The 19856-nt window shown below is 42.1% G+C and overlaps 1 protein-coding gene across 3 annotated transcripts in view; it reads left to right on the top strand.

The window, feature by feature from the left end:
- PALLD (palladin, cytoskeletal associated protein) overlaps positions 1-19856 on the top strand; it is a 350163-nt gene that overhangs the window by 309088 nt on the left and 21219 nt on the right. For all 3 annotated transcript variants that reach the window (XM_083171059.1, XM_083171065.1, XM_083171070.1), the window contains 3 exons: positions 12620-12769; positions 15310-15404; positions 19178-19310. In XM_083171059.1, the coding sequence (XP_083027185.1) occupies positions 12620-12769; positions 15310-15404; positions 19178-19310 (378 nt within the window). The remainder of the gene's footprint in view (positions 1-12619; positions 12770-15309; positions 15405-19177; positions 19311-19856) is intronic.

Genomic DNA, 19856 nt, shown 5'->3' with positions numbered 1-19856 from the left:
ATTAAATGTGGCTTTTTGGTGCAGATGTAGGGTACTTATTTGTGTACACATCTGTATAAAGAATTGTGCACATGTGACCATCTTATGTTTATTACAGATTATGGTTCTTGGCATCTGGTCCTTGTTCTGTTACTTTGCGTTGTCTCTCTATCTCAGAGGACCATAGTATTCCCCCCTATACAGCCTCCACCACAGTCAGAGTGCAGATCAGCTTGCAAGAATAAATCATCTGCTACATCTGTATCTTATCAAGCTCTTTGTCTCATATATGTCTGCTCGTGATTTAAAGGGTGTCAAAAATGAGAAGATATAGGGTATTCATTTTATAGATTTCCTAAGTGTGCATTTTGTTATATCTGGACTAGAGCTTAGGTGTTGTCTGTATAGCAGATGTAAACAATGTAATCAGGCTTACACCATGACATGCACTGAGTTGGATATCTCTAGTGATTTCACGAAGAGTAAACTGTTGTAGCTGGCTTGCATTTTGGACCCCTGCGCTAAGGGTATGGTGTCCTATAGGTCTGCAATGTTCGAGGACACTTAATCACTGGAGTTTGTTAGTACACAAACACCATGGCTTAGAAGAAACAGATTTAGCAGGAACCTGGCGTTCCATTACCAATTCATTGGCTGGAGAGAGGCCAGAGTAATGAGTTACTACACAAGGAAATCATTCAGGAGGAAATGGTAAACACATGTGAATCCCTTGTTTACTATAAGAAAAAAAGCCACTTAAGAGACCATTTATGTCACAGACAGGTGACATTGTTTCCTACAGCCGCATAAGGTTCAAATATTACCAGTTCAGCTATTGTTTTCCCCCTCATGTTACATTATAAATTATATTTTGTTTCCTTAATGCACACTACATGTAAAGGTTCGTTATTTTGTAAAAGCTTTGCTAGGCTTGGCACAAGAATGTTACATTATTTCTTTGTAGACTGAAATGTTTATAGGCTGTTAGTTGGTCACGCGGTATATGGTAAGCCAGTGCTTATGTGTCTTTCAAAGTCATAATACTCTTTTTAACCTGATCATTCAACCAATCAAAGACGAGAATACTGATGGTTGCTAAGAGGGGAAATTCGTTTTTGTTGTAAAGTTAGGTAATTTTACCTCATTCATTGGTTCTCTTTTATTAACTACAATATTAAAAGCCTTTCCAAAAGAAATTCTCCCTGGTATTGCCTGGTAGTGGCTCCAGTGGTTCCGGCAACTAGCATGCTAATCAGGCTGCTAAGACCAACTAATAGGTTATTAATTATCCCGGAGAGTATGCTAATCACTGAAACTGCTGGGTGCCTTCTCTGGGTCAATGAGAAGCACTGGAGTGCTACAGAAGATTATATAGTAATTATTATTAGTAGAAATATTATTTTTTATTTATAAGGAACAAATGGTTTGCAGCACCATAGAGATTGCTGCTTAGTTTACAATTGGCACTCTAAGGGCTCTCTCTGTCCTGTGTCTCATCTGCCCCTCCATCGTCAGCCTAGGCCTGCATTATTTGTTTTTAGACTGATTGATATGCTGACTCTGCTATTATAGAGCTCGGTGGTACCTTAGAAATAAATTAGGATTTCAAGGCTAATCTCCAAGCGCCAGTAAACGTGACACCACCATGTGTTTCACATGTGCACATTTTCCCCGTTGCAACCCATCAGTGTTTCAGGATGCAGGACTGTAAGAGAATGATGCTTTATGTTTGCAGTTTTGAGAAAACTTCCCAAATTGCACCACATAAAGACAAGCCTGCTACTGTACGGTAGGAAGACCTTAGCTCTAAAACATCCATGCATTTAAATTACAAGTGTTTCATTGGTTCCTGTAATGTTCTCAGGTTATCTATTAAGACATTATATGGGCCTGTAATTGTGTCTCTAAGTGAACCAAACGTGTGTGAAAAGGTGGCAAACAAACTGAGTGTGTTCAGAGTTACAGACAGCGGTAGGCTGCATAGGCGACTTTATATTCCTCCAGCGATCCGATCCTTCGCTCATGCAAATTCTTCACTAGCAGCAGAGCATTAGAATTGAGAGGTGAAAATAATGATTATGCAGTCAGGCCAGATTATGTGGGTTCATTACATGTGGCAGCTGTATCATGTACATACAGATGCATACATAGAAACAAGATCATGAAAAAGAACCTGCTACCTGCAATATAATACAATTTAATACTGTACAAAATCAAACTTGGGTCCCCTGTCTGAGGATGTATGGTCAGCGGCCTTGAATAGCCCTCATGTATCTACCACCATGGGGCGATGTCAACAAATCCAGCTGTTGTGCTACATAGGGTATATATCACACCTGAGGGCCTGGTTAGAATAGGGGCCAGGCAGACTGCAAGATGCCCGAAGTGTGACTCTCTTGATGGCACTTTCTGGCATATGCCCAGGTCTTGCCCTGTCAGTGCGGCATTCTGAAGGGACATTATTGTAACTATTTCACTAGCTGGGATTCCCGTAGATGCCTGCTCTTGTTTGGTCTGCACTTTGACAGCCTTTGACGAGGATTGTGCATTGCTAGGTTCTGGTTGGCACCCCTTAGCCCCATTGTTGGTGCTTGGACAGCACTGGTCAACCAGACGGTTGGGCACTTATCTGTCCCGGAATGCAGAGACCAAATTCCTCAAGGTCTGGAACAGGTGGCTACAATCCCCCTACTACAAACATATGGGGAGCTAAAGGAGTCTTGCCACATACAATTGGGCAATCTTGGACCCACTAGACCTATCATAGAAACTTTGTGCAGAGGATTGTCTTAGATAACCCCCCACTAGACCTATCATAGAAACCTTGTGCAGAGGATTGTCTTAGATGGCCCTACTCACTACTTATACAGTTATTATATATTGTTTTGCTTGCCCACCCACCATGGTGACAGAGTAGTTATTTTCCTGCTGTGTACCTTTTGGATATTGCTCTCCTACCTGCCTAAGACCACAATTGCCCAATGTTTGTGGAACTGTGCCTAATACATTACAATGACCGTAATAAATACTGTTGATATATGTTATGCAATATTGCACCAAAGTACGATTTCATATTTACTGATAAACATGTAATGAGGAATTGACACACTGCTACTATTGAGTAAGGTTTTGTTTATTATTATTATTATTATTATTATTATTATTATGTTTTGTTATAAAAAAACACAATTTTGCAAAGTAAACTGAATCCACTTAAGGTGCCCATACACATTTCGATTTTAGTGTGCTGTGTGTTTTGAACTTTATTGGTGCTGTGCGCATCTCATAGCATTTACTATAAAAGTGATGCAATGTGATGTAGCACAAAAAGGACTGCCTGCACATACTTTTTGTGCTATACAATATTGTACCCGCGGGGATGCGCATCGCATCCCCGCAGGTATACGGTGCGATTATAAGCACATGCTATAATCGCAACGTGTATGGGCACCTTTAGACATGTCCAGCATAAATAGGTGAGGTGCCCTCATAAGGTAATAGCAAAATGACCATTAATCAAATAAAATGCATTAGAGATAAATCAGCCATAGCCAATCAAAAGTGTCCAACTAGTTGAGTTTTTTGTCACCATTATGATTATCATCTCTCTTAGTTGCATCAGGGGTGGAGTAGCGGTGTCATACATGGCAAGTGTATGGTGCAGGTATGCAATTCTGAATCAGCAGTAGTTGCTTGAATACACTGTGACTGCACTTTCACTCAGTCAGCTTCGAGCCTCAACCCCTTCCCCATCCTACATCGGTTGGTCTACTATCACAGTAATTTAGCATAAGTTATCATATAGCCTTGTGGACAGTTGGGGGAGGGGGGGCAGGTATGGGGCCAGATGCACTAAGCTTCAAAAAGTGATCAAATGGAGAGAGATCTTTCAAACACACTCTGGGACATGGCAGTTAGGAGCTGATTGGCTGGTTGTTTATCACTCTCCGTTTTATCAATTTTTGAAGCTTAGTGCATCTGGCCCATGATGAGGAAGGGGGGTCTTATAGCGAAACATGCAAGGAGGACCAGTGGCAATGAGGCTTATAGAGATGAATCCCATTCAAAATATAATTTAATAGATCTGATTGGTTGGTAACGGCAAACTCCCACTCTTTTTTTTTTTACATGCCATGTGTAGCCTGCCAGTAGTAAGGGAGAGTAATACCCAGAAGTCATTTGAAAATCATTACAAAAAAATGATCCCGGCTTTATATAATCAAATAATTAATAAGTATTTTACTAATGTTCAACAAATACAATTTAGTAAAATTTTATAATATTTTTGTAGGATTCATTTTCTAATTTGCAGCTCTTGTTGTGTTTGGAAACTACTGTATATTGGCCGTTCTCCTTAACAAATGTTTAATGTTCTATTTTAAAACAACAATTCAGTAGGTGGCGTGGAAGAAAAATACACCCGTTATTGTTCCTAGAACTTCTGCTCGCTCTGAATGGGACCTTTCTTCTTCTTACTCCAAATAACGCTAAAGAAACTTGAGATCAATGAATGTCATAAAGGGATACTTCTTATACTTGAGAAAATTATTAGTGTTGGCAGGTTGCGGCTGAAATACACAGTACAGACACAGCAACGGTATCATAGCAACATGTTTATTAGACAATATACTAGGCATTCCAGAAGTAAACTATTAGCATCCGAGCAGGTTTTGAACATGCCTCATGTGGGATGAAATTTACATTTATTTTTAAGTACAGAAAAGGCCCGATTACATCCAGTTTTTGCCTTTTTTCAGATGTTTTCATGACTGCTTACAGTATATCAGAATAGTTTGCGGTAAAATCTGCTGCCCGATATATTTCATGTGGAGGCCCATTGGCGGAACTTGTGGGTTATAGGCCCAGGTGCAAAAATATAATTTGGCCCCCCTCCTCCACCTCAACCCACGTTCACAATATGCAACATGGCAGTGGGTGACAGGGAGAGGCAGAGGGTGGCAGGTGCAGCAGTGGTGATATGAAGAAGGTGACAGGGGCAGCAGTGGGCCCATTCAGTCCTCAGGGGTTCCAGTGCACTGCACCTGCTGCCCCATTGGTAGTTCTGCCTCTGTATAGGCCAATGAGATATGAGCCCTGTATTACAGATGAGCCACCATATGGGCTGCTTAGTTGTTTTTCTCTGCAATAAGCCATGTTTGATAGAACATGTACCATAAGAATGTATTTACACTATGCACTATGTCAGTGATGGCTAACTTTGACACTCCAGCTGTTGTTGAACTAGACATCCCAGCATGACCTGCATCAGTTTTACTAATTTGCCGTGCTAAAACTGATGCAGGGCATGCTGGGATGTATAGTTCAACAACAGCTCTAGTGTCAAGGTTAGCCATCATTGCACTCTGTAGTTATTTCCATGCATAACTTATAAAGGCATTAAATGACCAGTAATGTCGATAATTAAATGATTACACGTCAATCCCGCAGTGCTAATTAATTTTCTAGTGTATGAGGGCCCTTTTGTTGCAGCTGTTTTTGGAGACAGGAAAAGGTATTGTAGGTCTACTAGTGGCTGCTTCATTTGGTAACTTTGCTATTTTTGTTTTCCCTGTCATCTCCAGTAAATCTCTTTGAATATTTGTCTTGGGCTCCTTTGTTAATACAGTGAGTAATGAGTGACATAAGCTTCTGTCTCTGGGTCAGTGACTCCGCTAAATAGTTGTAAATAGATTCATCCAGACAGTACCATTGTGTATCTATATTATAGCCCTGTAGCTTTCTAAATTAGAGTAATACAACTTTTGGTTATAGATAGGTATAAAACCTGTTATTACTGAGATATGCAAATACACAGGGGGTGGTGGAGCGCTAAATGATAAAAATAAATATGACCAATTGGGTATTACAATTTATTTTATTTTCACTAAAAAATTAATTAAGTACTAAAAGCAATTGCATAAAATTACTGGTGTACAGCCTGATACGGAATCACATAAATTAGGGTACAGACATGAACAATGTGCAGTGTCTCACTTGTTCCTGAGATTACTCTCCAGATGGAAAAGGGGTACAGACTCCCAGAAGGTTTTGGGAACAGCTGGAATGGCCGGTGTCCATAAACCTGACCGGAGAAAGAAGCTGGATCCTATTTTGGTAGGATAATTGGTCTCAGTCCTTAAATAAGGAGCTCCGGTGAATAGCAGGTGTGGTGTCCCTTGCGGTGTCCAGTGAATGTCCCAGATGGAAAAACCTTGGTTATGGGGGAGATGACGGAGAGTTGGTCCAAGTGAGAGCTTGTTTCTGTATAAAGTCCCAAATGTCAGACTGTAGCACCTTGACTGACGCGTTTCGTTGCCCACCGGCAACTTTTTCAAAGGTATAGTGGCATGGATCTAATCATCTAATCTAATCAATATTTTTATACCCAGGGCTATTTTTCAGCCGGAACGGTCCAGAACGCCATTCCTGAAGCTCATATTAAAAATGATGTCATCAGGAACGGCGTTCCGGAACCTGCTCCAGGACGCCCGGCATAGCCTGCTCGCTCCCTGCTCCCCGCTCCCTGTCAGTGTCCGCCCACCCCATGTATCAGGACACCCGCCCGTCAGCTCCGGCTGCCCTTGACTTCCTTCCCCTGCACACAGAGAGACAGACACTAGAAGTCATAGTTCACCTCTAGCGTCTGACAGGTAGCACAGCTCTGCGACTTCCTGGTAACGCTGCAGAGCTGTGCTTCCTGTCAGACGCTGGATGTGAAAAATGACTTCTAGTGTTTGTCTCTCTGTGTGCAGGGGAAGACAGGGTAAGGCAGGGGCAGCAGCTGACGGGCGGGTGGGCACATATTAACCCCTTAGCAATGAGCTGAAACCCCTGGCAATGGAATATAACCCCCCTTGGCAACGAGCAAAAAATATTAACCCCTTGGCAATAAATAAGCAAGAACCCATGGCAATGGACATTAACCCCCCCCCCTTGGCAACAAGCAAGAACCCCTGGCAACGAGCATTAATCCCCCTGGCAACGAGCAAGAACCCCTGGCAACCCCTGTTCTGGAAGGAGGAGATGGAGCTGACCCTGGTGGGGCTGCAGTACTCCGGGAAGACCACCTTTGTGAACGTGATTGCGGTAAGAGATGGGGGCAGCAGGAGGCCCGGCCAGGTAGTGGGGTACAGGGATGGCGTGTAATTACAGCTCTACCACTGGGATTATTTCACGGTGTGGGGCATATGTATAATGGGCATCTCTGTGTGTGGCATATGTATAATGGGCATCTCTGTGTGTGGCATATGTATAATGGGCATCTCTGTGTGGGGCATATGTATAATGGGCATCTCTGTGTGTGGCATATGTATAATGGCCATCACGGTGTGTGGCATATGTATAATGGGCATCTCTGTGTGTGCCATATGTATAATGGGCATCACTGTGTGTGGCATATGTATAATGGTCATCACTGTGTGTGGCATATGTATAATGGCCATCACGGTGTGGGACATATGTGTAATGGGCATCACGGTGTGTGGCATATGTATAATGGAGCATCACGGTGTGTGGCATATGTATAATGGGCATCTCTGTGTGTGGCATATGTATAATGGCCATCACTGTGTGTGGCATATGTATAATGGCCATCACTGTGTGTGGCATATGTATAATGGCCATTACGGTGTGGGACATATGTGTAATGGGCATCACGGTGTGCGGCATATGTACAATGGCCATCACGGCGTGGGACATATGTGTAATGGGCATCACGGTGTGTGGCATATGTATAATGGAGCATCACGGTGTGTGACATATGTATAATGGGCATCTCTGTGTGTGGCATATGTATAATGGCCATCTCTGTGTGTGGCATATGTATAATGGCCATCACAGTGTGGGACATATGTGTAATGGGCATCTCTGTGTGTGGCATATGTATAATGGCCATCACGGTGTGGGACATATGTGTAATGGGCATCACGGTGTGTGGCATATGTATAATGGAGCATCAAGGTGTGTGGCATATGTATAATGGCCATCACTGTGTGTGGCATATGTATAATGGCAATCACTGTGTGTGGCATATGTATAATGGCCATCACTGTGTGTGGCATATGTATAATGGCCATCATGGTGTGTGGCATATGTATAATGGCCATCTCTGTGTGGGGCATATGTATAATGGCCATCTCTGTGTGTGGCATATGTATAATGGCCATCACGGTGTGGGAAATATGTGTAATGGGCATCTCTGTGTGTGGCATATGTATAATGGCCATCACGGTGTGGGACATATGTGTAATGGGCATCACAGTGTGTGGCATATGTATAATGGAGCATCACGGTGTGTGGCGTATGTATAATGGGCATCTCTGTGTGTGGCATATGTATAATGGCCATCACTGTGTGTGGCATATGTATAATGGCCATCACTGTGTGTGGCATATGTATAAATGCCATCACTGTGTGTGGCATATGTATAATTGGCATCTCTGTGTGGGGCATATGTATAATGGCCATCACGGTGTGGGACATATGTGTAATGGGCATCACGGTGTGTGGCATATGTATAATGGAGCATCACGGTGTGTGGCGTATGTATAATGGGCATCTCTGTGTGTGGCATATGTATAATGGCCATCACAGTGTGTGACAAATGTATAATGGCCATCACTGTGTGTGGCATATGTATAATGGCCATCACAGTGTGTGACATATGTATAATGGCCATCACGGTGTGGGCCATATGTGTAATGCGCATCACGGTGTGGGGCATATGTATAATGGAGCATTATGGTGTGTGGCATATGTATAATGGAGCATCACGGTGTGTGGCATATGTATAATGGGCATCTCTGTGTGTGGCATATGTGTAATGGGCATCACAGTGTGGGACATATGTGTAATGGGCATCACGGTGTGGGACATATGTATAATGAGCCTCTCTGTGTGCTGCATATGAATAATGGCCATCACGGTGTGGGACATATGTGTAATGGGCATCACGGTGTGTGGCACAATTATAATGGAGCATCACGGTGTGTGGCGTATGTATACTGGGCATCTCTTGTGTGTGGCATATGTATAATGGCCATCACTGTGTGTGGCATATGTATAATGGGCATCACGGTGTGTGGCATATGTATAATGGAGCATTATGGTGTGTGGCATATGTATAATGGAGCATTATGGTGTGTGGCATATGTATAATAAGCGTTACGGTGTGTGGCATATGTATAATAGGCCAATTCTCTGCGTGCAGGTTGCAAAACCGCATTATAAAGTAGTCTTTTCCTGTAATGCTGTGCCCCTTGCAGTGAGGCTACACCCCTGTTTTTTGGGCGCGCGCCTTTGGCGTATATTCTCCACTTTGCTGCTGGGGATTGTTATGTTACTGCCACTGTTGGGAGGAATTATATGTTGTTGTTTTTTTAACTGTAATGCCCGCCCCTTTTGTAGCTCCTCCCACATCACCGCCCACTTTCTGCCCCCGCCCACAGTTCCTGAACCTATTTTCCTACAAAAATAGCACTGTTTATACCTCTTTACATGTAGAGGTGTTCAAAGATATGCTTCCAATGTGTTTGACCACAAACACATTGGAAGCATATCTTTGAACACCTTTACATGTAAAGAGGTATAAAAACCCTGATTAGATCCATGCCACTATACCTTTGAAAAAGTTGCCTGTGCGCAACGAAACGCGTCAGTCAAGGTGCTACAGTCTGACATTTGGGACTTTATACAGAAACAAGCTCTCACTTGGACCAACTCTCCGTCATCTCCCCCATAACCAAGGTTTTTCCATCTGGGACATTCACTGGACACCGCAAGGGACACCACACCTGCTATTCACCGGAGCTCCTTATTCAAGGACTGAGACCAATTATCCTACCAAAATAGAATCCAGCTTCTTTCTCCGGTCAGGTTTATGGACACCCGCCATTCCAGCTGTTCCCAAAACCTTCTGGGAGTCTGTACCCCTTTTCCATCTGGAGAGTAATCTCAGGAACAAGTGAGACACTGCACATTGTTTATATCTGTACCCTAATTTATGTGATTCTGTCACAAAGGATGAAGGTGTCATCTGCAATGCGCTTCACTTCTTGTGCGATGGCTTCATGAGCTGGCTTCTGGTCCACTTCCTGCTCTTCCTCCGAGGATAACAAAAAAAGGGGAGAGATCAATCTCAGAGATTGCAAATCAGTATAAAAAATACACATTTAATTAATAAAAATATTGTGTACAGTAAAGAGATAATAATAATAAATTAATTAAATAAATTCATAAAACTACTGAGCACATATTCTAAGACAAAGCATATATAAAAATGTCATAACATAATTTAATCCAACATTTCAAGGTAAATTAATGCAAAGATGAAATCTTAATTCCTAGCAGTAATAGAGGATTTATTCTTTCCTACAAGGTATTTCAGTTTGCAAGTTCCATTTAACATCAGAATCTTGAATAGTAATGGATGTGGATAGAGGTTTATATTTCCAAATTAGGATGACAAAGGTTCCAAAAGCCCGCTCAGTAGGAATTATTTCCTTTCCATTCACCTCAATGCTAGTACATACTCACCTTTATCAGATTGCAATCTGTACTATAGATTTTCAAAAATATTGCTGGCATACAGGATTATTCTTATTGAGCAGGCTTTTGGAACTTTTGTCATCCTTTTATTTGCTATAGTTGTATCTAGTATCTAGTAATTGTCCAGATTACAACTGTGAGCTGCATACAGCAAAAAAAACATTTAAGGATCACTAGAAAGTCTCATTTAGAATTGTTTGCGCCCGATTTAGATTTTTTATTTACTTTGGTTGTGTGTTCCTAAGGATGGTGCTCCAGATGGTGCCCTTCCTGGAAGTCTTCGTCCCGTTGGTGTCCTTCTTGAGAATGTTGCTCCAAATGATAATCTGCACAAGGGTGATAGGTTATCTCCTTGCATGATCCCCGCCCACAAGCAGGAAATAAACATTTAAATGACATTGTATGGGTGAAACGGGTTGAATCTGAAAGGTACAAAAATGGTATTGAAACTGCAATATACCATTTACAACATGCAATATGAAAGGGGTTTAAGTCGCTGCAGCTCTCTGATTTCTTGATTCTGTTTTCTTGATTCAAGTGTAACTGTTTGTTAATGTATATTGTATCACTGTTGATTTACGAAGTAATTGCGGTATATTTTGCTGCTTGACTTTATAAAAATGTATTTTGGAAAAAAAGGAAAATATAATACATGGAGCTTTCCAGAGCACTCGTAGCACAGAGACACCAATAAGTCTGTAAGAGCTATTGTGGCAGTGAAGTGGATAGCTTTCCTGGTATATACTAGGACTACAGAACACATACTGTAGTACAATCTTACATTTTTTTTATTTCTCCACACGTTTTTATTGTTAGCGTCTTTCTGCACTTGCACAAATCTGTCAGAATGCCTCTGTTTTTTTCTCTACATCTGTACACACAATGAGAGGGCATTGTACTCATGCATGTACCCGCACAGCCACCCGCCTAAAGTTAGAGTCAAGTTGTAGTGATGTGGCATTTATTGTGCTTTAGACTTGGTCCAATTACATGATTCATTGTCTTTATAAAGCAACGTAGCAATATCTTGGCCAGAGGGGTGGATACATATTCCATACTCTGATTGCATTCTATAAAAGAAAAAATGTGATATGCAGCAATAGCAGTTTGTGTGGTTACTTTCAGACATTATTAACTGTTTTGCTTTGTGCCTATCAGTTGTACACACTGTTATGGTTATATACTGAAGTTTGACTGTTACAGAGCATGTACAGGCAATGCAATTGTCACTGCCATAGGTTTCATTATAGTAGCACAAAAAGTTAGCACACATCGCACAGTGTATATACAGTTGATGTGCGCCCCTCAGGGGTCGGCATTGCAAGACAATAGTAGACTGTGCAGGCAGGCCAATTTTGACTGTATTGTGTAGAGTCTAGTGTTCTAGTAAAGGCAAAATCAGCCATAGTCAAAATCTCAAGTAAATATAGTCAAATTGTATGGTTGTATGGTTCTAGGCTCCGGGGAGTTCCAGGAGAAATCAGGATAGCCATGCACCAAGACTACTATGATTTTGCCTAAGTTTGTGTTGGGAAGAATTGCCTTTGTTAAAGACTTCGTGGGCAAACAGACATATGTAAATGTAGATTTGCTGATCTTAATTGTCCACAAGCTGAGAATGCTAATTCTGTGTGCTCCTCGCCCCTTAATCTGTCATAACCATGACAGCAAATCACTTTATTATCTATCTGCATAACTGTAGTGCCCAGGCTGTATTAAGATGCAGCCACGATAAAGCTATTAAACTGCTTTCTTGAAACTCCTCTTTGAAGGAGTACAGATCCCCGAGTCTGATTTCATGCCATTTATTCTGTGTGTGTGTATGGAATGCATGAGATGCCCGCAAATTCATGATGCCTTGTAACCTTTCAGAGATTAGCATTCTTGGCAATGCTTAAATCCATTTTTCTTGCTGTTTAAAATAGCTTTTGGATCAACTTGTACATTTGTTTGATATGTTAAACTACAGAAGAGTCTATGTGCAGCTGCCCGGAGCCTCAGCTGTTATGCCTACGTATGTTTTCATTCGCTGACTCCGAGATGCCGCTTTGCCCTGCCGTGATAATCTAACATTCCTTTGTCTCCGCATCTACAGATATACTGGTTCAAAGATGGGAAGCAAATCTCTAAAAGAAGCGAGCACTACAGAATCCAAAGAGAAGCTGATGGGACCTGTTCCCTTCACACCTCAGCCTCCTCCCTGGATGATGATGGAAACTATACCATCATGGCTGCCAACCCACAGGTATTGTTACCTATCCCATTTCATGACAGGCGTGTGAACTCCTACTAAACAATTGCCGGTATAACCACATTCTCATTTTCCATAACCAGGGTGTGGTGCATACATTCGCTCATGCAACAGACCGCACAGTATTTAGAGACCCATCATACTTTGGACCTCATAAATATGCTGATACTTTAAAATGTAGTAACACAGAGGATCCATTGTTTTCAGTTATGATAACAATTTCACAATATATAATAAATATTCACAGAAGGACAAGTAAAGCAAAGTCATTGTTACATTATGCTATATTTACTTAAAAAAAAGAAATTCTGCCACATTCCAGCCCCCTGATCAGTCTCTCCCGCTATAATAACTTAAGCTGTGGCTAGATATGAGAGAGACTCAGGGCCAGATGTATCAAGCTTCAAAAAGTGATATAGTGGAGTGTGATAAACATCCAGCCAATCAGCTCCAACCTGCCATGTTACAGGCTGGGTTTGAAAAATGACAAGTATGAGCTGATTGGCTGGTTGTTTATCACTCTCCACTTTATCACTTTTTAAAGCTTGATACATCTGGCCCATAGAGAGATATATGAGTGAGGGGCACATATAGATAGGTGGATGCAGAGTAGGGCAGGGTTGCTGCAGTGCAATTCACCACACTTTGCCAGCCTCAAACAAATAATGTCATAATGTCTCTCTGAAGAAGGAATTAGCTGACTGCCTAAGAAAGGCATGTCCAAACTTTGGCCCTCAGGCTGTTGTGATGTGAAGTCCCATCATGCCTTGCCACAGTTTTGCTATTAGGGAATGCTAAAACTGTGGCAAGGCATGCTGGGATGTGTAGTTTCACAACAGCTGGAGGGCCACAGTTTGGACATGCCTGACCTAAGGACTCTGTAGGTCTTCTAGGCTGCCATTTGCCACTCCAGCCACCCTACTTGCCCACCATTAGTTACTTGCAGCTGCACTGCCCTCTTGGTTCACACTACAGTTATTCAGTGACATTAAGCTAAGAACAGTTCACATAGAAGTAATGTGCTGGCTCTGACAATGTGCTCCTATTACATGTGAGCCATTATTGCTAGTGAACTTGTGGATGGATGACTTTCATAGTAACATATAGTATCCATGATACAGTTATCTATTATGGGCCTTTGTTGAATCATTCTCATGTTTGAGTAAACAAATATAGTGAATTTAGTTTAACTCTGTCAGACTTCCCAGAGGTCACAGGTCACCTCCCGTCCAAGTGTTTGTGAGTGGGCATTGCTAATATAGCAAAATGGGGACTTCATGTGTTCATTCCCATTTATCAGGGAAAAAATAAATTAACGAATACCATTTTCCTTTCACTAATTAGCCAAAAGGTTTATTAAATGGTTTTATTCTGTCAGAATCATCATGCTAATCCCCTGTGAATAAATCCACCTAATAACATCTCAGTATTAGCATCCTCTCACATCCCATCTCTGCCCCAGTTCAGGCTGCAGGATACTTTATTTTTTATCCCAAATCTCTGGATCGCAGTCACTTAAGCTCCTAGACATTAAGTGCTAGAAAGTAATAAAAAAAAAAAAGGACTAAATGATTCCGATGTGACATACAATTTCTGAGAAGGCAAATGGGAATATTCTATCACAGATCAGCTGCAGTGAAATCTGTGTCTCCTTATACAGTACAGAGACAAGTGCCAAGATAAAAACACAAAGCAGATAATATTCTAAGCAAATAAACTCTTGTCATTGCAGCACAAATAATCCAAACATGAGAACTGTGTTGTGTTTCTGGCGCTGCTAGGCTACAGGCCCTGCTGTTGGGAGTGTTCCTTGTTTCTTTTCCACTTTTTGTTTCAGGGATTTAGGAAAGGTCACTTTGGGATGACCGCCATTGGTTTGCCCAGCTCCAGGGATCATCCCAGCCCCTCTGTTCCCAAGATACATGTTGAAATGCATGATTAAACGGCTGTCTCGAGTTGCACGTGCCTGATGTAATTCACGTAATGTTTACACTTACAGTAGATACAGGGATGCAAATACAGCTAAACACTTAATGAAAGCCATGATGGTTAAATACTAAAATATACAAATTATATATATAAAAAAGTGGTGCTTTCCCCCCGATGGTCAGAATCCTGACAGAGGCTGGGTAAGTATACTTACCCTTTCCTCCTACCCACTAATGCTCTGCCTGCAGCCTAACCCTTGTTTGGGTGTTTGCGCCTGTTGGTGGGCGCCTGCCTTTGGCTTTATACAACTGCCGCTACAAAGCTTCCCTTCCATGCGTCTGAAGGTGCAGGATGTCACCACCGCTAATGCATAGGAAATACGTGTCTGCTGTTCTACAAAATGCATTGGCTACCAAAAGCCACTTTCTTACAGGATAATGTATATCGTGGGACCATTTCATACCAGATATATATCCATCCTGCTAACGTATGCCACTTTTTTAAACTTTGGTAATAAAACCAATGTACTGTAGCAAATGCATTATTGGTTCTTCTATTAGTTTATATGATCAAATAGCATTTTCATTTTGTTGTATTGTTAACAGGGCAGAGTAAGTTGTACTGGAAGGCTGATGGTACAGGCGGTGAACCAGAGAGGAAGAAGTACCCGCACACCCACATCCCAGCCCCACGTTAGGAGGTTTGTGAAATGCTTATATTACGGCTAGAACAACATTGCTTTATGAATCATTAAGGACACAACTCAGTGCTTCGAATGTAGTCAAAAAGAATTTGTTAGCAAGTAGAGAATCATAATTATTGGGCAGTTTTTCTCTGAAGCATTGTGCTGTAGGTAAAAGGTTTGAGCACAGATACAAATCTGGTCTGGCTGCCTGCTAAGGACGGATGGTGATGTACTGAATGAATCCGGCATTGGGAGGAGCTTCCTTACTCTTATATGGACAAGATGGTCGGGCTGTGCGTGCAGTGGGCGAGGGGCGGGGGGCGATGGGCAGCCTTGCGAATCAACCAGAATAACCCCTATATACTAGACTAGTGATTGTGAATGGGGAATAGGAAAACCCAGTACACTGTATGTCAACACAATATATTAGTGCGTTGTAAATAAACATACCTAAATACTTACTTACGCACATATATATTTAAAAATAGTATGATATTTTATTTCTGAGATAATATTCATTTAATTGAAATGGTTATTTAAATCAGCTCAATATTTACTTGAAAACATATAGTTAATTTAGTAACCAATATTAGATAGTGGAGTTGAATCTGCACACTTTATGGCAGGGATTGGGAACCTTCGGCCCTCCAGCTGTTGTTCAAGTACACATCCCAGGATGCCCTGCTACAGTTTTGCTATTTGGCCATGCTAAAACTGTTTGCAGGGCATGCTGGGATATGTTGTTGAACAACAGCTGGAGGGCCGAAGGTTCCCTATCCCTGCTTTATGGCATGCACATAATTGGGCTACAGTATGTGCCATAACCTGCTTCCACTGGACAACGTTTCAGTTTTGAAAACCTATTAGTAGTGGGAGATTTTGAGACAACCATTCAGGAATTCATTCGTCCAGAAAATATCGACACAGTAAAATTGTCAGCCTGCCAACCATATCCATGTTCATCCTGTATACCTAGATGATTTGTTCACATGATACACTGTTGTAAAACCATCCTTGGGTTGGACACCCCACAAGAACGATATTCCAAATGGCAACACTTCATACTCATAAAGACACCCATATAGGTCCATTAAAGAAGGCTTTGAATGAAAAAGAATTAGCTTCTTAGGAATGAAGCACTGCTCTTACACATAATATAAGGTCATTGTGTGATAGGATTTGACGTCACTAGGACATCTGCTCAGTGATAAGCACCCAAAGGTAAAACAGAAGGTGCTTGAATCTATATCTTCAATGCCAGCCTGTGCTAATTGGTTCCAGTTTCTATGCGATGCAGCTCACATTGGGGCAGATTTATTAAGCTTTGAGAAGAGATAAACTGGAGATAAAGTGGAGAAAAGGTAAAAGGAGATAAAGCACCAGCCAATCAGCTGTGTTTGAAAAAGACAGTTGGGAGTTGATTGGCTGGTGCTTTATCTTCTTTTACCTTTTCTCCGCTTTATCTCCAGTTTATCTCTTCTCCAAGCTTAATAAATCTGCCACAATGATTCTTTGCTTGCTGTATATACCAGAGGTCTCTTTTGCTTAATAAAAAAAAAAGTTAAACTATTTAAAAAGTTTGTAAGACTTGTAACCAAACAACCTTGTGCTTTAGTATAGACCAGTGGTTCCCAAACTTTTTTCAGTCACGACACCCTAGGGTAGGGGTAGGCAGGCAAGTAATTTTTAACGGAGTCCGGATATTTCTAATTATTTTGATCGAGGTCCACAAAATCAAATATCTGTATTGTAATTAAGGGTCACCTTCTGATGACAAAAACCAAACTGCCACATAAAACCTCACTCCCTGTGCCCATCAGGACAACCCCCCCCCCCCCCCCCCACACACACACACACACAAAAGTAATGGCTTTTTTTCCATGGGGGCCACAAAGCTCCATCCCATTGGGATGAACAGATACCACCATTCTCCACCCCCTCCATAGCAAGCAGCAACCGCGTTAAAAGGAGAAAAAAAAGCCAAACATTTTAAACTTACACAGCAGTATTCTGCCCACTGCTGCCGCAGCTGTATTCTGCCCGCTACCTCCGCCGCTGTATTCTCTGCACCGCCACCGTTCCTGCCTCTGCTGCTTGTGCTGCTTGTGCTCCTGGCAGACTGCCAGAGATTATCAGCCCTTGCAGTGTGCAATGCATTACTGGGACCGCTGAAGCCAGAAGAGGCTTCAGGAGGCAAATGGGGCCAGGAGAGACGTAAGGGCTACATCTCATTTCTGCCCTTTGCGGTCCGGATTTGGACCGCGGTCCGCCAGTTGCCTACCCTTGCCCTAGGGTATCAGTATTTGTTTCCTGGCACCCCTAAGCCAAAAGTTTCTTATTGAGAAACTTAGAAGTAAAATATTAAATTTAGTAAATTGTGTTTATGGGTCATCCTTAGCTTTATTATCTGTTTGTCTGCATATTTCACAATTGGTAACAACCAGCAGTGGTTTTGCCAATTACATTACATATAAAAAAAATTGAATTGGTCCTGGGCCACCAATTAATTATTTTAGGTTAAAAAACGCAATGAAAAAGGGTCTGGTCAGTGAGGTACAGAATAACTGCTCATTAAGGGGTTAAAGAGGAGTGTTTGCATTATCACATAATGGGGCAGATGTATTAAGCCTGCAGAAGAGATAAACTGGAAACAAAGTGGAGATAAGGTAAAAGGCGATAAAGCACCAACCAATCAACTACTAACTGTCATTTTCAAACACAGCGGTAGATTTATTAACTAGCGATCAAGGGAATATGTGCTATCCGCGTGCGTAATGGCAGGGGATAGCGCTTCCCCTGATGCATGACACCCACAATGCGGGTACTGTATCAGCGGTGCTATGTGGCAGGAGGCTTAGAGCATCTACCATATTTTAAATTGCGTGCCTGGCTCTTACCTAATGTATGACCGTTCTGCCCTCTGCAGCTATTGACTTCAACAGCTGCAGGTGGTACTGCCCTATCCACACAGCAGGGACAGATCTGTCTCTGCTGCTGGCTCTGAACTGCGCTGGAGATCTCACTTGTATAGCGTGATCCCGCAAATGCCCAGTCCAGCCAGCGTGTCAGTGTTAACTGATGCGCTGTCAGCAGGAGGAGGAATCGCCGCAGGGAGAAGTTTGCGCTCCCCCGCTTTGGAAGGCAAGATGTTCATGCGGTCTCCCCTCCTGCTTTGCCTCGTTAATGAAGCAGGACGTGTTATAGTGGTGCGCTAAGCGCCGCTATAATAAATCTACCCCACATTCATTGGCTGGTGCTTTGTCTCCTTTCACTTTATCTCCACTTTATCTCCAGTTTATCTCTTCGCCAGGCTTAATACATCTGCCCCAGGCTATGTTTTGTTGAAAAAAAATGACAGAATACTTCTTGCCAATGTTAAAATGGAGACATTACTGTGACTATACTATACTGACTATACTGTAGTATACGTTAACCGTGAATACATAACTCACTTATGTGCCATTGACTGATAAAAGGAAAACTTGGGGCACAGAAGATATTAAAATTCCCTGTGAGCTTTTGAGTTCATGGTTTTCCATTACTTCAAATATTAAAACATTACTCAGACATGAAGTGTATATACTGCACGTTGTGTGTAGCACAAATAATTTATATGGCGTCTGACCACAAGACTTTGAAACAATATCCTGGAATATTTTTGTGTAAACTCATGGACTTTTGGCCACCCAGCATTTCTGGCTGATGGCATCATAGTCTAGCACTCAGATTGTAAACGGCATTTCTGTGGAAAAAAATAGTGTTATACTGTATGTTTTCTTTTGTTTCAGACCACGATCTCGGTCAAGGGATAGCGGAGATGAAAATGAACCCATCCAGGAGAGATTTTTCCGTCCTCATTTCTTGCAAGCTCCTGGAGATCTTATTGTTCAAGAAGGAAAGCTGTGTAGGATGGACTGCAAGGTAAGGAACGTTCCATGAATCAGTGCTACGGACAGTTCCAGAAATAGCTGATGTGTTATACTGCTGAGTCATGTTCATGATCTTAAAGAGGACGTTCCCCTTACAGAATACATCTGTGTAGGCAGTTCTGCTGTTCTCATATCTAACTCAAAATTGTTTCTGACAATAGAATTCAACAAACAGATTTACTGTAGATGCATATTGACTGCTGAATGACAGCCTAGTGCCTGAAATAAGTTGTAGTTATGCAGTGGCACACGCAGGTGAGAGTTTGTGAGCACTCGGACGCCCCCACCCCCTTAGTGACCAATTTAGGACCAAGAGATCAAGACAACCTTGTCTCATCAGTTCACCCGAGGGTGTGATCACAAATGCTCAGCAGGACTGTCAGCATTGGATGGCTGAAGGAGCTGCAGCACATGCCCAGCAGCAGAAGCTCCGCTCATATTCCATCTGTTATTGGACGCAGATGGCCAGCGTGATCCACCCCTCCTCTTCTCAGTCCTTCGTTTGTGTACGCATGCTATTTGTGTGTTGTCTGGGTGT

Source organism: Crinia signifera, chromosome 1 (genome assembly GCF_055691185.1).
Source record: "Crinia signifera chromosome 1, ASM5569118v1, whole genome shotgun sequence".
NCBI classification, from domain to species: Eukaryota; Metazoa; Chordata; class Amphibia; order Anura; family Myobatrachidae; genus Crinia; species Crinia signifera.
Note: the sequence above shows the minus strand (reverse complement) of the source record. Positions and strands in the feature narration are given on the sequence as shown.